A 25,206-nucleotide genomic window follows, 5' to 3' on the forward strand; every position below is an offset into this window, starting at 1 on the left:
ACATAGAAAGCACTGAAAATTCATTGAAAAGGGGAGATAACTCTTCATTTTGTACAAAATTTTGTTGCATTGTTAGTAAACTTTAAAATCATTTTCTGAGCCATCTACTGTTGATTCAAAAATATCTTTGACATACATATCCTTTGTATGATATAAACATTGCATTGGAACCAAAAATTCAGTGGGATAAAAATTATGTTGTGCCACCCATATCATAGGATTTGCCTGATATTTACTTGGACAGCATCTTTAAAACATCTTTGTCGTTTGGTCTTCATAAATAGTTGTCTCATTGGCAATCATACCACTCCATGTTTTATATTAATGCTGAGTGGAACTTAAATGGTTTTAAAGGTGATAGTTAAAGCAACACATGTCACCAAATCAAACAAAATACTACTATTACAGATTCTATATCAATATGTCTGCTACGACTCCTAAATGCTGGATGTTTAGCGGAGAATCAGCAAATACCAATTTTCTATTACACATAATAATTGGGTAAAACAAACAGAGCTAATAATAAATATATTTATAATATTGCACTATTTCAAAAAATATAAAAATGTCTACAAAACATGTATGGCAACGCATATTATGAACACAAGTTAACAGTATATGTTTGGAATAAGTATTTCGAAGGTCAAACAATTCCACTGCCCATCAGAACTTCCTTCTGCAAAATCTGGTTCCTCTTGATTTTCTGTAACTCTCCATTCTGAAGAGAGAAAAATATTGCATCATTTCTAAATTTAACTTCTACATAATAGTTTGTTGACACAATTAAACTTTTTTTTTTATTCAAACTTTATTTTATTTTATTTATAGAAAAAGTATTATGGATAGTTAGTGTATGGATCTCACTGACATTGTACCACAATGTTCCATATCCTTAAGGGAAGGCGAGGATTGAGTTTTGGGGTAATTGCCCCAAACATGCAGGAATAAGGGCAAAAGGGGGCCAAAACAAGCATTTTTCTAGTTTCCAGACAACAACTTGTAGTTAAGTGTATGGATCTCTCTAAAATTGTACTAACAGGTTCCACACTACAAAGGGAAGGCTGGGATTGAGTTTTGGGGTAATTGCTCCAAGGGGATCTTCAAATATTTTTGAAAAGTTTCAAGAAGAAATCGTCAACAGCACAGTATTGCGCAATAGATTTTTAAGATCTTTGACCACATTTATTTTGTGTCAGAAACCTATATTATGTCAAACATTCCAAATTCAAACCGTATAAAGCTTAAATATTGTGTCCAAATTTGCCCCAATTGTTCAGGGTTTGCCCTCTGCGGTTGTATCAGGCTGAGCTCAGCGAAGCATTCCATTTCATATACAAAATGTATAAAGAAAACCACAATTTTTTTCTGATTGAATCCACCACTTATTTATAAAAAAGAAACTCACAGTTTCAAAAACTTTGCATAACTAATGATTGATTTTGTCATAGTTATATGAGTTTACAATAACAAATAAAATTGATAATGTCATTTAAAAATTATGGTAAACAACAAATATGGATTAATAATATCAATGTTTCATAAGATCTGTATTATGCTTAAGGAATAAATTGTTACCTTCCAACAAATGACCAAGCCATCCACACCACAAGATACCATTACATCATCTCCACCATCTACTGACATCTATTAATAGATAAGAGCGTGGTGATATTATTATTTATATACACTATATGAAAATGCAGTCCAACCTCAATATCTTTGAAAGGAACCCTTACCTTATTATTCAATTCGTCAGAGAGTTCATTTATCCAAAGTCTTGACCTGCATCATGTTTTCTTGTTTCTATATTTTTTGTGAAACTCATTTCTTGAAATTAATAGAATAATCTGTAATAACATACAGTGATCCCTATTCTTATGCCACATATAAAATAAAATCTATTTTAAGGATTATGTACCCCTATGTTGATTCAATGCAACATAAGGAAATTTTATAGAAAATCCACAGCCTTTCCTATTGTACTCTCATATTTGGCAATTTGGGGCTTGATAGAGGATTATTGTATGCAGTGCTAGCAATGATTTCCTTACAACAAGTTTATAAATTTACATATTGGTTGAAACAAATATAAATATGGACCCAATTCAAGTACACCCTCTAGGGTTTGCTCGAATTTTCTGACACATCGCAAGTTGTTTTTTTTAATTCAAAGGATGTTTTAGACTTTTTGTAAACAATCAACACTAGCACATCATAGAAAAACAAGTAAGTAATCTATGTTTAATATTTACTAACACAAATATCTGTATTTAAACCAAGATTTTCTACAAAAATCTTGGTTTTATTTGCCCAAAAAATCTTTTACTTTAAATGCACTGAAACAATAAATAATAATGCTTTGCACTCGGTTTCCCCTTGGTATAGGTACAAAATGGCCTATCTCTATTATTCATCATCTTTGATGTTTTGATACTATTGCAGTTTGAAAATTTCATAATACACATGAAAATATTAAGAGGCACAATATGTTATTTTTTTGTTGTTTATTTTTTGAGAAATTACATACAAAAAAAACCTTCTAAACTCAAAGTGTGGTGGCTTTCCTTAGTTATGGACTTTTAGAATGAGGAATCTAACACTTAAAAAAATATTTGTTAACATCCAATGAAATTTCGGTTACAATTATTAGTTGCTGTATTTACTGGGCTTTTTATTTGTTTTTTATTTTTGGTGTCTTTAACGCCACTTTGAAGCACTGCTTAAAGGCTGTTTAGTGGCAGCAAGTTTTTATTGGTGGGGGAGCCGGAGAGCCCAGATAACCAAGACCCTCGATAAGAAAACTGACAATTCTAGTCAATTAAGATTGGAGTGCACCAGCACGAGCAGGGTTATAACTCACAACCTCAGTGTTGACTGGCTAGTGATTACAGTAGTAACTACTTAGTTCACTAGGCCACCGAGGCTCCTAAAAATACTGAAAAACTATGATAAGACAATCTTTGATGTTGCAGAGCCTTCTTTAAATAGCAAGTTATCAAAACCTTAAATACATGCTAATTTGATAGTTATATGTTTGTTTTCACTCTTTTTTTAGATACATAGCATGAGGTCATATAAAAACAGAGGTGGTAGCATGATAACAGTATGTAGGAATAAAAGAAGATAGTGTTTTTATGCCCCACCTACGATAGTAGAGGGGCATTATGTTTTCTGGTTTGTTCGTCTGTTCGTTCATCCGTTGTTCTGTTGGTCCGTCTGTCCATCCATCTGTCTGTCCCGCTTCAGGTTAAAGTTTTTGGTTAAGGTAGTTATTGATGAAGTCCAATCAAATTGAAACTTAGTACACATGTTCCCTATGATATGATCGTTCTAATTTTAATGCCAAATTAAGAATTTTTACCTGAATTTCACGGTCCGCTAAACATAGAAAATGATAGTGCAAGTGATGCATTTTTAAATATAAAAGTAACTTCATGATATCCTTACATTTACAGCACCAGAATGAGCCAGACAATCCCCTATCAGTACAGGTTCTGGAAGACTGTTACTTTTCATATCATTATCTATTGCACCAAAACTAAAAAGAAACATTTTCATATATATACATTATGCATTATGCTATCATTTATAACAATTAGTCAAATACAAAAAATTTCATTAAAATTTGTAACTAGTTTCAATATACAGTATAATATAATAGCTGTGCATATCTACTGTTGTATGAATCTAAGTCTGTTTTCAAATTACTAAATTTCTTACCATGAGAAATGTTTAAAAAACAAGAACAATTGTCATGAAAAATTATATTTTTAATAGATCAACAATAAAACAAATGTAGGGTATGGGTCTGTCGTCACTTTTCTCTCGTGTGAAATTATGGCAATCATATAAAAGTAGATTGTATAGTAGCAGAAAGAATCTGGGTTTGGATTACATTAAAAAAAAAATACAAATAACACAAGGACAGGTTGTGTATGTAGATTTTTTTTTAAATTGTCTTGTTGGGTATAATGTAGCATGAGGGTAATAGCAAGTTTGTTGTCTCTTCAAGGAAAAATAATGCCCTCATAATAACCAATCAAGAATTGCATATAACAAATATTTACTACTGGACACACCAATCAATAAATCTATGTATTCATGGTAGTTGTTTAATACCTTTTGTTGAAGAATCTCTCCATGACACCGTGATATTCTTGTGTATCATGCTGTCGATCAGCAATTTGTCCCCAAAGTCTGATACTTCCATCTTCAGAACTTGTGGCTAGCAGTGTGCTGTAACAAATTGAATTTTACATAAAAGGTTCATCTAAAACATATACTTACATTATCCTGCAAGTCAGGAGCAAGTAGATCAGTGTTATTGTTTGTTGCTGTATATAATGTTTGTTTTTTCATTTATTGTTTTGATCCAAATCAGGACATTAGTTATCTCATTTGAATTGTTTTACTTTTGCTGTTTTGTGGAACTTCATAGCTTATTATGTAGTATGGGTTTTGCTCATTGTTGAAGGCTGTATGATCAATAGTTGTTAACTTCTACATTGGTCTCGGGTGAAGAGTTATCCCAGGCAAAATCTTCTTATTCTTATATATTATGTGTTTTTCTCTAACATGAATTGATTCAGAATTGTATAGATGAATGTACTTACTGATTACAGACAAAAGTTAAATGAAGTATCTTGGAGAAATGAGAAGTTTGTGGTTTACATATAATCTTTCTCATCTTAATATCAAATATAGCAAATCCTGATCCAACAGCTGCAACCAGAAATCTCTAAAATATAAATAAATAAAAATTATAATTTATAATCATCCTAAAGTCAACAAATACTGGCAATAAAGGGGCAACCAAATACTGTGGATTCATATGTTATCAATTTTAGTGGATACATGAAAACATTCTTTTTCGTGGATATCATATTTCATGGTTTTGACAATTTCTGCATACAAGGCTTAAAGAAAATTTGTCATTCATTGAACATTTGAATTCGTGGTTAATGAAACTCATGAAAATCTGTATCCAAAGAATAATAATGAATCCACAGTTTCTTTAAATGAACAACTCAGGATAATAAAATATTAAAGGAATGTCATTAATTTGAAGATTTATACTGGTCTAAATATCATTAAATGGGAAAAGTTACCTAATTATTTAACCTGATACCATGGTTACAAAATATACATACATTTATAATTTGGAAAAAATAGTTAAACAAGTATCATTTTTAAAAAAATCCACATTTATGGTTTGCGATAACTGTCAATCATCATTAAATAAAAATGATTTTTTCTTCTGTTTTTTGGTGACTTAAAATCCCTCTTATTGTACATTCCATTAAAGCTACAAATTACACATACCTGTATTCAAAATAGGAGCTGTAATTACTTACATACTGGTCAAAATAACACAAGCAAATATCAATATTTGTTAGTAAAATGTGCTTCTAAGCATTTTTCTTCCAATTTCGCTTGTTTTCATATGTGAGTTTTTAAAATATTTGAATGAAAAAAAATTGTGTTGTTTGTATGTTTGCTAGGCACAGGGATGAATGTCTGGATTGGGATAGTTTTCATATCTATGAAAAGTTATATCCAATAAACGATAAAATTAATAAAATTGAGAATGGAAATGGGGAATGTGTCAAAGAGACAACAACCCGCCCAAATAAAAAACAACAGCAGAGGGTCACCAACAGGTCTTCAATGTAGCGAGAAATTCCCGCACCCGGAGGCGTCCTTCAGCTGGCCCCTAAACAAATATATACTAGTCCAGTGATAATGAACGCCATACTAATTTCCAAATTGTACACAAGAAACTAAAATTAAAATAATACAAGACTAACAAAGGCCAGAGGCTCCTGACTTGGGACAGGCGCAAAAATGCGGCGGGGTTAAACATGTTTGTGAGATCTCAACCCTCCCCCTATACCTCTAACCAATGTAGTAAAGTAAACGCATAACAATACGCACATTAAAATTCAGTTCAAGAGAAATCCGAGTCTGATGTCAGAAAATGTATATATACAAATGTATATTGAATATTGTACCATTGGTATCCACTGGAAGGATCTCTACCTACACGAAACTTTACAAATAACACAAGGACAGGTTGTGTATGTAGATTTTTTTTTTAAATTGTCTTGTTGGGTATAATGTAGCATGAGGGTAATAGCAAGTTTGTTGTCTCTTCAAGGAAAAATAATGTAGTCCTTCATATAATGTACAAAAAAGTAAAATGAATATACAGACAGATGCTTGAAAAATGTCAAGCAGGCACAATGACCTTGTTAGTTCTAGGATGCAGGGATCCAGTTTTCCTTAAACAGTTGAATGTCATTAATCATCAACATATAGTAAAAGATATTGTCTGGTAGGGGAAATGATATGTATCAAACAGTGTTATATTACCTGATCTACAGAGATCATATCCTGTATACTGTAAGGATAGTTCAGAGATTTTCTATTAACCCTTTCAACGCTACACAAAAAAATAGAATCAAAGAGCAGAATGCTCTGAGGGATACGATTGCCATATAGTTTTCATTGACACATGTATAGCAGTTCTGCCAACTTTTCATTACCGGTATGCAAATTCGTGAGATTTGGCCAAAATAGAAAAGATCAAAGAGGAAAAAATTGATCCAAGGATACTGCTGCAAAAAAGCATGAACATGCGTGAGACTCACACATTTTTGGTAGCCCTGGCCTTGATAGTCTAAATAATTATGACGTCTTGAAAGGCTATTATATTTTTTTTCTTTGACGCCTTACTTCGACGTCAAAGAAAAAAATTATAATAGCCTTCCTGGTACAGCTGGATAGTATTACTTTCAAAACTAATTCAACTGCACATGCAAAGGTAATATAAATCTGAATAGTCACTCAACTTTAAAAATAGCTTAACCTGGATACAAGTGTACGAGCAATGTACTTATTGTGTTTTATTTGTGTGCTATCAATTCCAAGTTTACTTTCCATAGCAGTCACTGAGAGAGAGAGAGAAGGTATTTCACTTCATAGTTCGAGATTACTCTGATGTCCGACGGCTGATTTGCCAGACAAGCAGGGACCGTGGGGGCCTTTTATGCTAGTATACTTAAATTACAAACTTAAATAGTCCCAGTCCCATATATTATACATTGTATCAAGTATTATTGGATGCAGGATTGAATTTTAAATAGGTGCCGATTTGACTAGATGCCGATTTAACCAGGTGCCGATTTGACTTGTACCGACTATTCACTTCGTATCTTATCACCGTTAATTCTAGGAGGAACCCCATTTCCCAGTCCCATATATTATATCAAATATTATTGGATGCCGAATTGACTTTTAAATAGGTGCCAATTTGACTAGATGCCGATTTAACCAGGTGCCGATTTGACTTTTTCTATGGGTGCCGATTTGACCAGGTGCCGATTTGATCTGTACCCAGTAATCTCGGACTATTCACTTCGTATCTTATCACCGTTAATTCTAGGAGGAACCCCATTTTTAACCCTTTAATTATTAATTTCCTTTGGGTCATTGGGCATGAATCCTTCCGTACACACTCCTCTGTTTAAATTGAGATCGTTTTTAATATAATACGACATTTATCGACATCTAACGAGTTAATTTTTCTTGACGATTTTGACGGGAAATACTTCTGAAAGGGAGACAACTCGAAACGATAATATGGAAGACTCCATTTCGGCTAAAGGGGTGTTATAGGTAAAACTTCATTGATTTTAATTTAAATGATGCATATGATTTTAAATTATGCAACAACAATATTAAACCCTCAATAGCAGGCAGACATAGAAAGAATCCAATGAGTTTCAAATTAATTAATAAGCGGGGAATCCAGAACAACCACTCAATCTGATACCCCTTGAAATCAAGAAAACTATACGCATGCGCATTAATACATAAACAAACCCGCGACGAGAACGTTTATTTAATTTATGATATGATGAATGAGTCTCAATTTCTTTATGAGAGTACAGTATCAGTTTCATAACGGTAAAATATAGAAAACTCCACTTCAGTTCTTATATGACATAAATAGAATTATCGGAATTCAAAGAACTCTTGTATTTATCAAAACTGGGGAATTGCCTCTGACGTTTTTCTAAATTTATAAAAACACTAAATATAAATACTGCTTAATTCTGATTTTCCGTGTTGTTAAAAACACGCATATAAGTCAAGGGAAAAATCAAACATGAAGATTATGAGAAGAACATTACAGGAAAGTTGTTTATGTTCAATCCTTTTGCTTGTTTTTACCTTTTAAAGCAAGACAATCATCAGAATCTGAGATGTTGCTGAATGTTTAGAATAAAACGGTTGACGTGAGGGAATGAGCCCTGAGTCAACGGTAAAAGTCTACAGATTGCTTAAAAGCAATCATATCCCAAAAATGTCTGCTGCTGCTGCATTTTTTTTGTGTTCATTCATTAGAACAGTAGATTCCTTTTCAGACTGCTGTATTTTTTTATTATAAGAGATACAGAGAAAGTTATTGCATGAAAAATGCTTATGAACTGTAATGTTGGGCAGATATTTCAGTGAACTTTTTATCAGGTTACCTGCATTTTCAAGTAATTAACAGGTAAAAGGTGTAATTTATTACATTTGTGTTGAATTTGGAATAAAAACTACTTTTAGTCGTCATTTATTTTGTTGTTTTTTCTGCCATATAATAAAGAAGACACCAGTTGCTTGATTCCATAGCGTATTGCACCATACACAACTTATTATGTAATCGTGGCACAAATAAGTGGCTCCGTCCTCAAAATTTTCAGTGAATCTCTGTTTCCCCCCCTTTTTCTACGTCTCGTAATGATCAATCAAATCATATTTCCTACACGAATTGAATGTAATAAACACATTGAGATAACAAGAAACCTTTTAACTAATCCTCATCAGTTTCACCATAGAAATGCTGAAATATTTTCATATTTACAGCTTCCTTTCCGATTTCCCCCATTTACATTTGTCAAAATATTTGTTTTTATTTTCCTTAAATTTTCATTCTACTGCATGATTTTACAATAAAAATTGCTGGGATTTCAAACGCAAATAAGACCTTGTATATCCTCGATTCATACAAGGAAAAATTAGAGAGGACCCGAATGAAAACCGAATGGTTTAAAAGTCCTTATGAAAAATCTGTTGTCATTGTGGCATATGCCGCGAATAGCAGTGGCGGACTGCGTATGTCATCGCGGCATATGCCGTGTATAGCATTGAAAGGGTTAAGGGAAATGATATGAATCAAACAGTGTTATATTACCTGATCTGCAGAGATCATATCCTGTATACTGTAGGGATAGTTAGAGTGGTCTCCCTTGTATTTCTCAGGTGATGTAAACTGTAGGATTGTTTGAAAAGTTTCTGATGATAATACATAGATGCATCCATCTAGACAACCAACTGCAAACATGGTTTCTACCAACAACAAACAAAAAATAAGAAATGATATGATAAAAATTAAGAGGTGTAAAAACATAACATAATATATAAGATATCTTTTAAGATTTTACTCCATACAAAAAATATAACAAAGTAATTACTGTTAAAAGAGAATTGCCATTTACCATTTTTTTTATTTTAGATTATGTTTAACATACATATATAAAGTCGTTTCATTTTAGTGATTTTGAGATATTTTCAAGGGTCATGTAAGATCTTTGAATATCAAACAAACACACAGCTTTTACTTTCGTATATCAATTTACTATATCGATTGTCAAGCTTAAATATACAACATGTATAATTTACTTTGCAATTACTTTCAAATTCGTCAGTGATTTTTCAGGGAATTTTTCGATGCTTATTATAAGCACTCTTGCCATTTGAATACAATTAGCTAAATTTGCATGTATTGTTATCTGCCCTTCCTTGTGTATCAAGCACCCTAAAAGGGTTATTCAATGACTTCCTGTAAATAGGGTTTTAATGATCAGTGAATACATACTTACATCACTACTCACCAGATATATTAACAAGGCATCTAATGGCTTCTCTTGTCAGGGGTAAAGTTAAAAAGAGAGTCAGTTCCTGTTTTATATCATCTGTATCACCAAAAGATTGTCTGACTAGAATATGAAATACAACTGAAAAATAAACACATGGAAATTAGAATATGTTTGTTTTAAAACAATGAAAAATAAACGGGACTGTGTCCATGGAACATACATGATGCCCCTGCTTGCATATCACAAAATAAAGGGACATAACTCAAGAACGTTAACAGTGACGCTACCAAAATTCGTACTTGATCTGAGTTTTATGGTAATAAGCATTGTGTATTAGTTTCATAGTTTTGTGGTAATAAGCATCATGTATAAGTTTTATAACATTTTGTTAAAAGAAACATAAATTCAATAACATAAATGAAAAATTCAACAACTCTAGAAAGGTAAAAGAAACACAGTTACACCATCAAAATTCAAACTTGTGTTTTGTGGTAAAAAGTATTGTGTATATGTTTTCTAATATATGGTAGAGGCAAACTAATTTATAGAATGGAATCCAATTTTGGCATATACTGAGTACTGACTGACCTACAGATGGACAAGGGTACAAGTTAACTTCCCCCCTTTTTATTTGTCAAAGAAAAAGAATCAAAGTGAGAGGGTTAGCGCTATAAAAGCAGGTTTAATCCACCATTTTCTACATTTGAAAATGCCTGAACCAAGTCAGGAATATGACAGTTCTTGTCCATTTGTTCTTGATGTGTTTTGTAATTGATTTTGCCATGTGATTATGGACTTTCCGATTAGATTTTCCTCTAAGTTCAGTATTTTTGTGATTTAACTTTTTGTTTAGAATTTAATGTAACGGTATCCAAATTGACAATGCTGTCCTGAGTTTCACAATTTTACCCAAAAAACTATTTCTAAATAATAAGCCACTCACATATTTCCCTGTTGGATGTTGCCACAATTTTCTCATTCCTGACAAGAACCATATATTTAACATCAGCTATAAAGAGAATAAAACTTAACTATAAGATAATAATCCTTAGTTTTAAATGAAAATTGCCTTTCCAATGCATTAGTCTGAAATAGTACAAACTAGTTATAACAATAATGCATGTGTTGTCCTGCAAAGCAAACACTACATAACTCAAAATCTTACTTAACAGGAAATAGTTGTTCAACCGACTTGAATAGTAGTCACATGTTAAAACACATTCCTTGTCAAGCTGCCGAATAAAAATGATGTCTTTCTGTTTAGTTTTAACTGAGAAGTGTATAGAAAGATTTGTTAGACAAATGGATGGACAGACAAGGTGATTGCAATTCCCCCCCCCCCCCCCCCTCTTTTCCCTTAAAATATTAGGTAGTTGTATTTATTTTATGAACCTAAATCATTCTGTGATAATAAAAAGGTAAGTAAAATAGACCTAGTAAATATAAAATTACCTTCCTCCTTGACTCTATCGTTAGTGTCTAACAGTAAACCATCTGGAGACCATAGGTGTATTTTCTCACCTCCAGAAATAAAACATTCATTTTGCAACAATAGTAAACACTAAAATGGAAAAATTAGAAAAAAATAACAGAGGTACTAAAACACATTTACTATGCTCGTCTTGTATAATTTTGAATTTGTAATAATCGTTCTAAAACCGAAAAGAAAAAAGAAAAAAAATTTGTCTTGTCCATATTGAGATATTGTAAAACATTCTGTCAGTTTGTATTGTGCAAAAAAATTTCTTATGTCTTCATTCTGATTTATTTCCCAACTGAACTTTTTTCTAGAGGAATATGACATTTTTTTATGTTTCATTTCTACACATATCACCTGCTATCAATTTCCAAATGTCTTTATAAAAAATCTGTTTCCTAGGTAATTTTCTTCATCTCTAATTCACATGTCACAAGATCTGCTAAATGATCAACATACCTTTACCGAGGTGTTATGTTCTGTTATTGTTTGTAGACATGATCCTTGTTCATAGTCCCAGACCTAAAAATATTATAAAGAACACTATAGTATACACTTTGTATGTGATTATTTCATTCTAAAAGATATAGGAAGATGTGGTATGAGTGCCAATAGGACTCTCCATCCAAGTTACAATTTATAAAAAGTAAACCATTATAGGTCAAGGTATGGCCTTCAACATTGAGCCTTGGCTCTAATCTACATATCTAATTGATTTGTCTGGCATATTTTTTTTCTATTTGGTTTTACATGCATATGGATTATCAGAGCCGTCAAAGCCATGATGTAAATATATTTAATAAAAAAACTGTAACATATAGAGAGCATACAGGTAATAATACATGTATCTATAAACTATATACAAATCTTGCATAAATTTATCTATATATGTTAGAATTACTGATTGATAGGAAAGTATATATTGGGAAGTGCAGTAACTGGAATTCAATCTTTTATTTACATCTTTGAATTACAGTTGTCTTACCTTAATTTGTTTATCAGATGATCCTGTGACAAGTGTATATGGTGAACTGTGAACTTTTGATTTAATCAATAAAATACATGTTATTGGACGAGTATGGCCAGTTAACACAGCTACTTTTATACCAAGCTAAAAAAGAATTAACCATTTTTTACATCTGACCTCATTCATGTGTTAAATGACTTTTTTGTAATTGTTGGTTTTTGTTTTCAATCAAATCTTGAATGATTAGAATTTTAACCCTTAATCTATTTTAACAACATCTCCTTATTTTTATATTGAATCAAATCACTTTTTTTTATATGAAATCACATGTAATATATACATGATATACAAAAGGCTTTCATATCAGAGTGTCTAAATATAAGAAATAGTGAACTTTATATATGATACATCAATATGTAACTTTTCATTATAGCATGATATGTTTTCATGGAACCTTTCATTTTACCATGTCAATTATTATATTTATATGTAATGCCATAGGTCTTAACCATTTATTGTTTAATGAGTTTGTGCCAATAAAAATATTTGTATTTGTATTTAATATTTTTTGAAAATGCATGAGTATGCATTGATTTTGATTCAAAGTATCTTATTTGAAATTTTTCGTAACATTATTTTAATTTACCAGTAAATCCCATATAACAGCAGTATTGTCATCTGCTACTGACAAACATCTAAAAATATACACAAAAAAGACTTAAATAAAATACTACATTGTTTTTTTTGTACTACTGTTTACCAAATACAGCACATTCTAGCACATGTGGTTTCCTCAACACATTCATAATAAACACTCTAAAAAGATTGGTATGCACAAACAAAATCATAAATAAACAGTCTTATCCATAAATGTTAACTGGTAGTTTCCTCTGAATGTACAATCCTTTGTGACCCTCCTAAACATATTTATTACAAGATAGTGTAGCTCCTGACATGTATTATCTGCTTACCCTTCCAGATCACCTGAGATCACCCCCAGTTTTTGGTGGGGTTTGTGTTGCTTAGTCTTTAGTTTTCTATGTTGTGTCTTCTGTTCTATTATTGTCTCTTTGTCTTTTTATTTTTGGCCATGGCGTTGTCAATTTATTTTCGATCTATGAGTTTGACTGTCCCTCTGGTATCATTCACCCCTCTTTTCTATAAATCTTTATTACAAGATAGCAAACCCTTTCTTTTTTACTTATGATATGTATGTTCTATAAATATTTATTACAAGATAACATACCTTCTTCTATCTATAACAAAGACTTGTCTGACTATATCTGTATGATGTTGTAATAAAGTCAACTCAGTGTATGGATTGTCTTCTTCATTTTCTATTGTTGGTACAAGGTCCTTTAAAGATAAAAACAGAAAATTTCTGAGGAATTTCCAATACATGTATTGTACATTTACAAGTTTAATGCAGACAAAGCTGTTCCATAAATCTTATTATGAACCAATTCCATTTGTTTGAACCACAGCACATAGGTTAATATAGCAAGCACAGCAAAAGCCAATGTAGACAAATATTAAAGCAACTTAGGTACATACCTTAAACCAAGTTTTTATAAATCCTTGTCTTTAAAAACTTACCGTTAACCTGAAAATTTACTGAATCATTGGAAGATGAAATAAAGGTTATAGTCAAATGACAATGATTGACTAACTAGATCCCACCAAGTATAAAACATGGATAGAAAACCCATAAATGTACCAAATCCCCAAATTTTGGTATGGTATTAATACATGTATGGAAATTTAGGCAATCAATACGATACCATGCAATGGTTGCAGTTTTTACAGACAATACCACCAACTAACAGCATCATCACATTTTCCACATATGTAACTTGCGGTACCTCAAATGACTGAATAATACTGTAACTTGTGCTATATGTATCTATTGTTTTGTCACTTGGACTTAGAAATGATAATTTTGGAAAGATTGGTTCTGTTTTGCCTTACAGAGCAACAGCACTAAGGTCAATGAATATAAAGTAGAAATAGAAATTCTTTATCCTATAATATAACACAGTTAGCATTTTAGTCAAAAATCTTTGAGAGTAAAAATACTCATAAGTTGTACACATTTCACTGAAATTCAGCTAGTATAACTTATCATCAATTATATATTAAATATGAAAAGAGTCTATGGATCATGAGGATCTTCATCTTATTTTTGGCTACCGTAGTCCTATAATAGATGTCTCTGCATTATTTATTCACTACCTAACATTTTCATGCTGATATTTTAATTTATTTTTTTATTTTATTTTTCCTTTTTGGCAAAAAAGATTTTGTTCTTCCAGTGTGTGTTTTTTTTTAAATATTAGTGGATTCAGGGACGATTACAATTTGCTATATAGATAATAGAGATACACAATGTTTAATAGACAAAAGACAATATTTTATTGGCACAAACGCATTAACAATAAATGGTAATGACCGAATGGATAAACAATTTGCAATACATGGTAGTAAAATACAAACAATTATATATATATATATATGTGTGAATAAAAGATTAAAGGTACAATGTATAATGAAAATCTATTGTAATAGATTACTTCTTGCATTTAAACAATTTGTTACGAAAGAGAAAGATAATTTTAGTGCTGTATAAGATGTATTATTAAGTATAAGATTTATTTTATTTTTATCGCACAATGTGGTTATATTTTTTCCTGTAATTTTGAACATTTTTAATACAAAAGTCTCTCTAATACTGGAGTAACCTCTGCAGTGTACATGGTGTAGCAGCATGTGCTGTTCATTTTCAATTTCGCCACTTTTACAGATTTTACAAATTCTTTGATCTCTGGGCACTTTTAAATATCTTCCTCTTTCAATGGCAAGGTTATGAGCACTAACTCTTAATTGACACAATGATGATCGATCTGATCTATTATTTAAAGCATCAACATAACCTGCCCATTCACTCATTTTGTAAACACTCTGGAAAAATGTTAATTTTGGAGATGCTGAAATATTTGCATGTTGTTCCTGAAAACCCTGGTCAATTAGTCTTTGTTTTATAAAACCAAACAGGGGTTTAATAGTAAGGTTATCATTTGACAAATATGATAAACTTAAGTTTTGAATAATAATATTTAACCTTTTAACCCATGGGTTGCTTTTTTTTTGTAGCATTATATATTTGGTGAACTAAACTTCCTTTTGTAGTGATTAAATGGTCCCAGAATTTAATACTAGATAACATTATCCTATTTTTCAATGGCAGTCTTGCAAGATCGGAACTACATGCATCATTCGAGGCCTTACAGTGTTACTTACTCCCAAGATTTCTTTAATAAATTTTATATGCAACTTTTCATAGGCATCACCATGATCACTGTGTTTAAATGTCGAAATAATCCCCCAGATTTCGCTACAATAAAGGAGAAAAGGGGCTACTAAGGAATCAAAAAGTTTTTCCAGAAGTTTACAAGGGTTATCTAATCCTTTTGTTTTCTTTATTTTAAAATATGCTTTCCTAGCTTTTTCCATAAGCGAAGTGATGGCGACATTAATACTGCCATTATATCTAATATTAATTCCCAAGTAACAATAAGTACTAACTAGCTCTAAGGATTCGCCATTATAATAAAATTCGTTTAGAAAAGACTTTAAAAACCATTACTTTTGATATCTGTATTTGACTTGTAATTTCCAAGAAGAACAAATAATTACTTAATGTATTGAGACATAGGCGGATCCAGGGGGCCCTGGGGGGTCCATCCCCCCCCCCTTTCATGGGAAAAATTTGGTTGATTATATAGGGAATCACTAAAGCATGACTGGAGTGAACACCACCCCACCCCCCCCCCCCCCCCCCCCCCCCCCCTTAGGAAAAGTTCTGGATCCGCCACTGTGAGACAATTTTTGCAAACCCTCTTTGCTATCTGATAATAATACAATATCATCGGCATACAAAGGTGCATTTAAAGGGAAAATTCACGATTTTTTACTTATGGTTTAAATATGTTCATTATGACATAATATATATATTCACAAAGTTTTATCGCTATATGTGCAGTAATAAAGGAGAAATTCAATAATTAATGAAAAAATATCAACTACTTCCTGTAGGTCGTGACGTTTTCTCCTGATTTTTGCATGCCGGGATTTAAAATACAATCATTAAAAGTCTTGCTTTTTAATCATATTTTAACGTAATCGTAAGCGCGCCGATGACTTATGCTTTATCTAATAACCATCCGATAATAAGAAGATAAAACGCACAGACATTCAATTGTACTCATTCGTGAGATAAATTATCTATGTTAAACGTATATATTCGAATTATTTTTGTAGACAACACAAAAAGTTATAAATTTATTTTTAATAAATGCATTTTCGGACTGATAAGGTGAACAAATTAAAGTACAATAATCTGTAAAGACAATATGTTGGTGTACTATTATTGACCTTTTACTATCTCTGCTATGGCTAGGTTTATACGATGTGTGTATTCACGGTTCTGTGGCAATACTCGTAGATGGCTTGTTGAAAGGTAAATTGTTATTTGCACTTCGGTATTTAACCAGGCCTCTAGGGCACACCTTGCCAGGTGTGACTGTCTATTCGGATCAGTGGTAGCATTTAATACACACATTAAAAATACATATTCGAGTTGGTGACAAATAAAAATTGGTCGCCGTGGAATTATTTAATTATATTTGGTGCTATTATTTATTTGAATTCAAATAAGTTAATTTACTAAGAAATACACAATTTTCGGTTAAAGACGGGAAACTTAATTCATATGTCAGAATGAAATGATATACAAGTCTTGTCCTTGATTTATGTCTCATAAAAAAGGGGGACTTAGAAATTAGAAATAGCTTTACTAAATCATTTTTATTTGTCTTTATTAGGCGAAAAAATGTACGAGAACACTTACATTTAGACTTTTGAAAGCCATGTATTAATTAATATATGAAACTATCTGAAGATAACTCTACCGAAGCGGAATATAATATGTGCGAATAAAGAAAAAAATATTTTTGTAATGGAATCGAAAAATTACGAATAGATATTCTTTTCAAGTGTGATAAACGTCAACCAAATTTATTCATAATGGGGAACGTCCTTATTAAAATCTGAGACAACTATAATAATCGTCGTCTCCCAACGTATATATATACTTAAATAACTATTTGATCAACGATGTTTAAAATTAAAAGACAACGAATTTAATGTTATCTTTCCCTATTTTTGAATGTTATTATAAGTCTGTTCAACTTGCAAGAATACCCCTAAAGCGGACAAATATCCGACAAGCAGTTTATTCTTTAAATTGCTGTCATTGAATATCAAGAAAGAAAATAAATCCCGAAATTGATACTCATAGTTTTCCTAGAAAATATTCACATTCCTTGGGGATTATTAGTGTACGTCCAGTTGCATATATTTTACATGAATGTTGGAACAATTGTGATGATGACGAATTTCGTCCTTTATTCGAGAACAATTTAATTGATATATAAATCTGTGAGTTTACTATGTTCTTAACTTCGATGAACCAAAGCAAGTTATAAATTGACCTGTATTTAAATCAAATTGTTTCTTTTTTTTTTCTTCTTCTTCTTTTGGTATACAATAGTCTATCGAATTCGTTGATTACATACTGTTGGCATACATGGACTAGTCTATTTACAAAACTTTTACCACAATTTACACAAAATGTATGTTTCTTTCTTATGTTCAATGTATACATGTATACATATTTTAAATTGCGCTACTGACTATAGTTCCGTAACTTTCTACCAGGGTTATGTATACACGAATCGTCGACAAGTGCGCACATTTTTTTAGATCAATAATTCTGGTATGTTCCAATCTGTCCTAAACTATTGACAACGAGTATATATTACATTTTCCCAAATTAACCCTTGGAAAAATATGTAAATAGATTTGTATTTCTTCAATTATTTTTTTTTGTATTTTTTTTTTTTATAAATAATATTCTTTACACCAGAAATGTTATTTATAAACAAGCGTATGAGTTCAGTAATGACTAGTATATTATATCACTTTCGGACACGCAAGACAAAAATGTATATTATACATGCACCTGATAGTTCAAAATGGAAAGTTATAAGTAACGGTCGTGTACACTGATCAATACCTACAGAAGTGAAACGATGCATGAACTTGCAAGCCCGCCGGACAGGAAATCGATTGAATACCTGGACGTGTCACCTTACACCCCTTCCAATACCTTTGGGAGTAATACCTTTAGCCATGCTGGTGATCAGATAAGGGAAGATCCGAATTTATTTAAATAAAGTTTATTACTTGAAAGAATTATGAACGAATTAGATTTTCGAAAACAATTTCCACGGAACACTTATTTATCATTTTATGATTTGAACTTTGACTTTTTAACTAATTACAATATTATCAGTTTAAAAATAACAGACTATATGGTTATTTAAAAATATAAGACCATTTTCCGTATCAAGTTAGTCAGTCAGATAAAACAACCGTACGATTGACAAGATATCGACACGCAATTACGACTACATCGTTTACTGTAGTTTTGTTCCTTTGTGGTTTATTGACATATCGGGATTTTTCATCGGAGAAGGTGACAAGATGGCGGAGAGTAGAGAACTGATACTCAAAATTTAAAATCGATGGTGATCTCTTATTTAGCGGAATAAAACTTTAATATCTATAAATTTGAGCATTTTTATACAGAATGGACATAATATCAATTTTTGATTTTTTTGCGAAGTTTCCCTTTAATGAAACATCACCAACTACAACTGGATCTGCATTAATAAAATTATTCTTTTTTTCATCCCCTCCCCCATGTCCCCTAGCTGTCCGTTGCTCTATTCAACTCTTGATTTATTTACTGTTAAAAGCTAAAAATGTATTCACATCTAAATAAGGTAAGTATATCACTGTTTCAACATATAATTGTCGAACCTCTTTCTTAGTAGCACCGCCTTTAAATAATCTTTGTAGAAACGACATCAATCCATCAATCCGAAAGTGAAAATAGAGTTATCTTCCCGAGACTGGATACCTGTCGATTTAACTTTCTGTCCTGCAAGCGAAACAGTCGAAGAACCAGAATTACTAATTTGTGCAGAATCACTTGCCGGCCGACCCGTTAAACACTGAAAATGGAATGTTTAATTGGAATACAGGTTGTTACATTACTCTGAAGTATATTCATATAAAATTTCCGATGCAATTACCCACAATTAACAGCATACAAGAAATAATTAGCTATGAACACAATGAAAATCTTCATCACAAACGAAGTTTGCCTTATTTTTTTAGAATACAGAATATTTTTGTTTTATCACATAAATATTATACTAATCATGAAGTTTCAGGGGTAAAATACAATCCTCCCTTATGTAATACTTACAAGATACAATACAAAAGTAACTTAAATTCCAAACAGTGTGCCCAGAACAGCATGGGTACAACAAGGGGGAATTTTATATTATCGAAAATGTCAACAAACATAAAAGAACATGAAGATTGAGTATGCCTACCAATGAGGCAACTCTCCGCCAGAGACCATATGACATAGAAGATGACAATTTGGGTCACTGTACGGCCTACAACAAATTTATGTGAATGCAGATATGTGTGATCATCTCCGCCAGAGACCAAAATGACAGACTTTACAACTATTGGTCAATGTACTGCCTTCAACAATGAGGAAAAACCAATACCCTTTGAGAACCTTTACTGTCTGATTTATTTATATTGTACAAAACAATGAAAAAAACACATAATATACAACAACAAAAGACAACCACTGAATTACAAGCTCCTGACTTGGGACAGACACATGATGGGGTTAAACATGTTTACAGAGACTCAATCCTCCCTTAACTTGGCTCAGTGGTGAAACAGTACAACATATGAACAAACTATAAAATTCAGTTGAAAAGGGCTTTTAAGCTCATCAGATCGATGCAAAGCAGAAAACCAAGTCCCAAACATTCAAAACAGGCATGGCAGAGTTTTTATACATCCCCACAACAAAAATGACACGAAGTACAGATTTAAGAGAACTCTCTTGTACTAGCATTTAGGCAGACTACACGAAATACGTCGGACCGTCGGACAAATCCGGTGAATAATGGATCGGTCTGGTAAAATTTTGTTGAATTCCGGTCCGAATGTCCGGTGTTTTTTTTTCATGGATTTTTCTAACATTTTAGCAAAATTGCCAAACGATCTCAAATTCATTTTCATCTTTATTATTCATCACAGCGATGTTTATTTTGTTCAACCGCTAGCTTTATGCCGAACATCGCCAACCAGTGATGTGTAAATCCGGGTAAAAACATATCTGACTGTCAAATACAACAATGGATGCCATCATTGGCACAACCGGAAATGTAAATAAAACCGGATCAGATTCTGGAAACGGATAAGGATAATTCCGGGTTTGCCGATTCAAATACAATAAATGAATAAAAATCCAAGCAGATCACAAAATTTAGCTATAAAATATAACCACAAGAATTGAAAACCAAAAGATATACGAAAAAGAAATAAGAAACAGGAAATAATATTTTATACAGAAACTCTAAATTATGTTTAGTTCACAAACATTGTCAAAATCCAATAAAATGGGATATTACTCTTCACTGAAATGCATTCAAGCAATTGTGCACAACTTTCATAACAATATCCCCTCTTGTTACATCATTTTGTTTTAATTTGTGCATTTTGGGGAGGAGTAGGGCACAACAAAGTCATATGTTAATTGTTTTTTGTTGGATAATATACAATTAGATAAAAAAAAAAATTGGTCTGGTAAAATTTCATTCGGTCTGGTAAAGCTAGGATGCTTACCAGACCGAATGTCCTGTAAAAATAAAATTCATTCGCGTAGTCTGTTTAGGTCAAAGCCAAAAACATCTACACTTGTAATAAACAAAAATTGTAATGTAAGCCTAAAGTATCAATCAGTACACATCCAACATCGAATATATTTGGTAGATTGAGAAAAACATGACCTTGTGTAATACCAAAATACAGCTACAACCAGGAATGTGCATATTTTTATATATATATTTTATAACTATAATATTACATGTATTAGTTTAGTTTAACCGTATTTCATGCATTCCAAACTTATGACGACACACTCTGACTCTGAAGAGTCGAACCTGGGATGAGTTAAATACATTTTACTTTGGTCCGGTCCCTTCTACTTTGACACAACAAGGTTCGATTATATTGAAAGACCAAATTACAAAGTTGAATTGGAAACCTTTTAAAATATGTTTATTTAAAAGATTAGGAAGTTTACCAAAATCGTACCTATATTTCCAGGCTCATGTATGTATCTCATTCCTGAAAAATACATGTAACTTGATCATGGTCTGTCCCATTGAAGGTTTTATGTTGTTCAGGACCCATGGTGATCAGACCCATAGTGTTTAATAAGATTATTCTTTTTGTTTAATTCAGGATGATTTATTATATTTTGTTCACTTTACACTGTATGATATAAAAGAAATAAAAGTTTCAACCATGTCAACAGCTCATAAGATAAAAGCAGAAAACCCTTAAAAAATAAAAAGTTCAAAGACAAACAATTCAAAATTAGGGTTACAGAATCTGTGTTTTACAAAAGAGAAAAAGAAATGGACCGAGAAAGAAATGCCAGATTTTGTAATACAATGTACAAGGGAGACAAATTACTCTACCATATACTTAGCTTAGTGGGAGACAATATTTTAAATTTCATCCTATTTGGCAATGCTCTAGTTTTGGGTTTTTGCTTCAGACCTTATTCATAGACTCTCAGTATATCTGGCTTACTTTTGTTATTTTTCAAATAATTGTAACTTTGTTACGTTCATGACTTCATGATTAATTTCTTTGAAATCACTTTTCTAAAGACAATAATGACAGAACATTCAGAACAATAGATTAAATCATACAAATCTTTGCCATTATCTGTAGTTATGTGTTATTTATACACAATATTTTTGACTAGTGACAATTTTCTTTAGGGATGTGTTATTTATATTATATGTACACAATATAATTTGCAGTCTGCACAGTAAGCCAATAGTATGATGCTCTAGACTGTTGAAATTTTCTGAGCCCAGAAAGTTTTTGCAAAACTTTGTTCAGAAACAGAAGCAGAAAAATGTCAATATTGGTCTGCAGCTTAGTAGTGAAAAAAGATTTTGGTGCAGACTGCATTTAAATGGAAAATAATGGTTATGTATCTAATGCATTTCACCACTTTTATCTACATTTCATGTTTGAGTGGTATATTTGTAAAGTCTTGCATAATAGGTTGGTAACAGGGGGGTGGGTTTGTGAACAGATAAAACAGTGATACATGTAATAAAATTAAATGGTCATTTCAAAATGAAAGAAAAAAAGTTTGCTCTTTCATTTTCCCCAATGAAGCATAATAATAAGAAATAAAAATTACTAACATCATGAACATGCTGCACAATATTAATCCTTTATGGTACCACAGTACTACCACCCCACTTACTAGAATGTTCCCACACTAGGAAACCTAATGTACAAACATGAAATCTACCCTCGATATATCAAAATACAATACAGTTATCTCTTTAATCTGTGTAAGTAAGGTACCCCTTGTAGTAAAGTCATCATTAATTGAATGAATATTTTTTTTATAGGGGAAAGATTTTGTGGTGACAGCTGCAGACACAGCCACAGCCAGAAGTATTGTCAGTATGAAACATGATACAGATAAGATGTTCAAGTTAGGAGGAAATCTAATGATGTTGGTTAGTGGAGAATCAGGTGATACAGTTCAGTTTGCTGAGTATATGGAAAAGAATATACAGCTATACAAGATGAGAAATGGTTACGAGCTATCTCCTGATGCTGCCGCCAACTTTATCAGAAAAAATCTAGCTGATTATCTGAGAAGTCAGACTCCTTACCAGGTCAACTTACTTCTAGCTGGATGTGACAAGCAAACAGGACCAGCACTTTATTTCATGGATTACTTAGCATCTATGAACAAATGTCCATTTGCAGCTCATGGTTATGGAGCATTTTTCTCCTACAGTATATTGGATAGAAATTACAGGGAGGATATAACAGAAGCTGAAGCTGTAGAATTATTGAAGAAATGTATAGATGAGATTCAACTGAGATTCATCGTAAATTTACCATCATACACAGTACGTGTAATAAATAAAGATGGAATCAAAGACCTGCCAAACATATCTCCAAAGAGAATCCAAGTATGAACACATTGATCTGAACAGACACATGACCTTACTTAAATAGTAATGTTTCCATCTTAAATGTTAGTTGTCATATTGATCATTACACAGTTTTTTTCATACTTGACTTAAACTCTTCATTTGACCATGAACCATAAGAAAGTATTCAGTTTTGGGGTTTGACCAATTTTATGATACTGTTTTCTATTGCCATTGATCCCATACTTAAAGACTCTCTTCTCATACTTAAAACACTGCCTCATTTAACAAATTGTTCCACCAAGGTTAGGGGAAAGGGGGAGGGGGTGTCTTTATCTCAATGATGAAGGCTGTACAGTTGCCTATAATACTAATAGTTTATTTAAACCTTGGTGGATAGTTGTCACTTGCCAATCATTCCACATCTCCTTATTAATATACCTTTTGATTTTTAAAAGTTATGAAATTAGGAGGTACAAATGTATGGTATCATTGCTAATAAGACAGCTACCCACCAGAGGACTCATGCAGAATTTGTTAGCAACTTTAGGTCAATTTTAAAATAAGAAAAAGTTAATTGATTGCCAATGAGGCAATTATCCACCAAAGTTAGAATGAAGTGGATGTAAGCAAATATATGCAACCTTCAACAATGAGCAAAACCCATACTGTATAGTCGACTAAAAAGCTTCCACATGAAAAACATGAAGCACTTCAACTGAGAAAACCTATGGCATAATTTATAATAAAATGATTTAGGAAAAAAATATTACGTATGTGAGCCAACGATAATCACTAAACTACAGGTTCCTGACTTTGAACAGGCACATACAATATGTGGTTGGGTTAAACTAGTTTGCTGGCACTAAATTCTCCCTTAAAATGGGACAGTGGTGTTACAAAAAACAAAAGAACTAACTGATATCAGTGGGAAAAGGCTTTGTAAGGTTAACTTGGCTAAAGCAGAAAACATCTAAACTAAACACAGACCAGACATAGCAGCAATTCTATACTTCCCACAAGAAAATAGACACTAAAAAAGAAATGTGAGTACGTAAACTCACAGTTTCATATTAATATCAACCCGTCAAAAATCATGTATATAAGACTAAAATATCAATCAGTACAAACCAACAAAAAAAACCATGACCTTGTGCAATGCCAATGTAGTTTATTTAGGTATCTACAGATTGCAGCACTGTGAATGTGCATGTGTGTATAACAAAAATATTTAGCTGGTTTTAATTTTATACTGATTACAAAAACAATATTTATATCAATTGAAACTCTATTCAATTGGTAACCTTTTAGAATAAGTTTATTTAAAGGATTAATAAGTTAACCTGTATTATATCTCAATTTCCGCTAGGTCAAAAATTAGCAAAATCAATGTATAGGGGCGCAAAACCCTCCTCTTAAATTAAGACAGTGGCCCAATAGCATAAGAGAAGAAAAAACTACAAAAACAATGAACAAAAAAGAGAAACCAACCGCAATTGCTAAATTACAGTTTTCTGACTCTGGGAACGCACACAGAAATATTTTCAGGTGCCCAACCTACAACCCCTCTATAACCATGAAAATTTGTGAACCAACACAACATATGTGTATAAAAACAACCTATAAAAATCAGTT

At 31.9% G+C, this 25,206-nt stretch overlaps 2 protein-coding genes across 2 annotated transcripts; one reads left to right on the plus strand and one right to left on the minus strand.

Annotated features, from left to right (window-relative positions):
- Positions 1 to 511: 511 nt before the first annotated feature.
- LOC139521773 (WD repeat-containing protein 41-like) lies at positions 512 to 19,422 on the minus strand. Its single transcript, XM_071315378.1, has 14 exons — positions 19,316 to 19,422; positions 13,620 to 13,729; positions 13,020 to 13,068; positions 12,392 to 12,517; positions 11,866 to 11,928; positions 11,382 to 11,490; positions 10,873 to 10,938; positions 9,945 to 10,067; positions 9,245 to 9,399; positions 4,614 to 4,738; positions 4,120 to 4,236; positions 3,448 to 3,538; positions 1,576 to 1,644; positions 512 to 718 (listed from the first exon to the last, which is right to left on the minus strand). Exons 1-14 carry the CDS (start codon positions 19,361 to 19,363, stop codon positions 644 to 646), a joined length of 1,326 nt encoding a protein of 441 aa, XP_071171479.1. The 5' UTR covers positions 19,364 to 19,422; the 3' UTR covers positions 512 to 643.
- Positions 19,315 to 23,712, plus strand: LOC139521774 (proteasome subunit beta type-2-like). Its single transcript, XM_071315379.1, has 2 exons — positions 19,315 to 19,539; positions 23,035 to 23,712. Exons 1-2 carry the CDS (start codon positions 19,516 to 19,518, stop codon positions 23,614 to 23,616), a joined length of 606 nt encoding a protein of 201 aa, XP_071171480.1. The 5' UTR covers positions 19,315 to 19,515; the 3' UTR covers positions 23,617 to 23,712.
- Positions 23,713 to 25,206: the final 1,494 nt, after the last annotated feature.

Source organism: Mytilus edulis, chromosome 4, assembly GCF_963676685.1.
Source record: "Mytilus edulis chromosome 4, xbMytEdul2.2, whole genome shotgun sequence".
In the NCBI taxonomy this organism is placed as follows: Eukaryota; Metazoa; Mollusca; class Bivalvia; order Mytilida; family Mytilidae; genus Mytilus; species Mytilus edulis.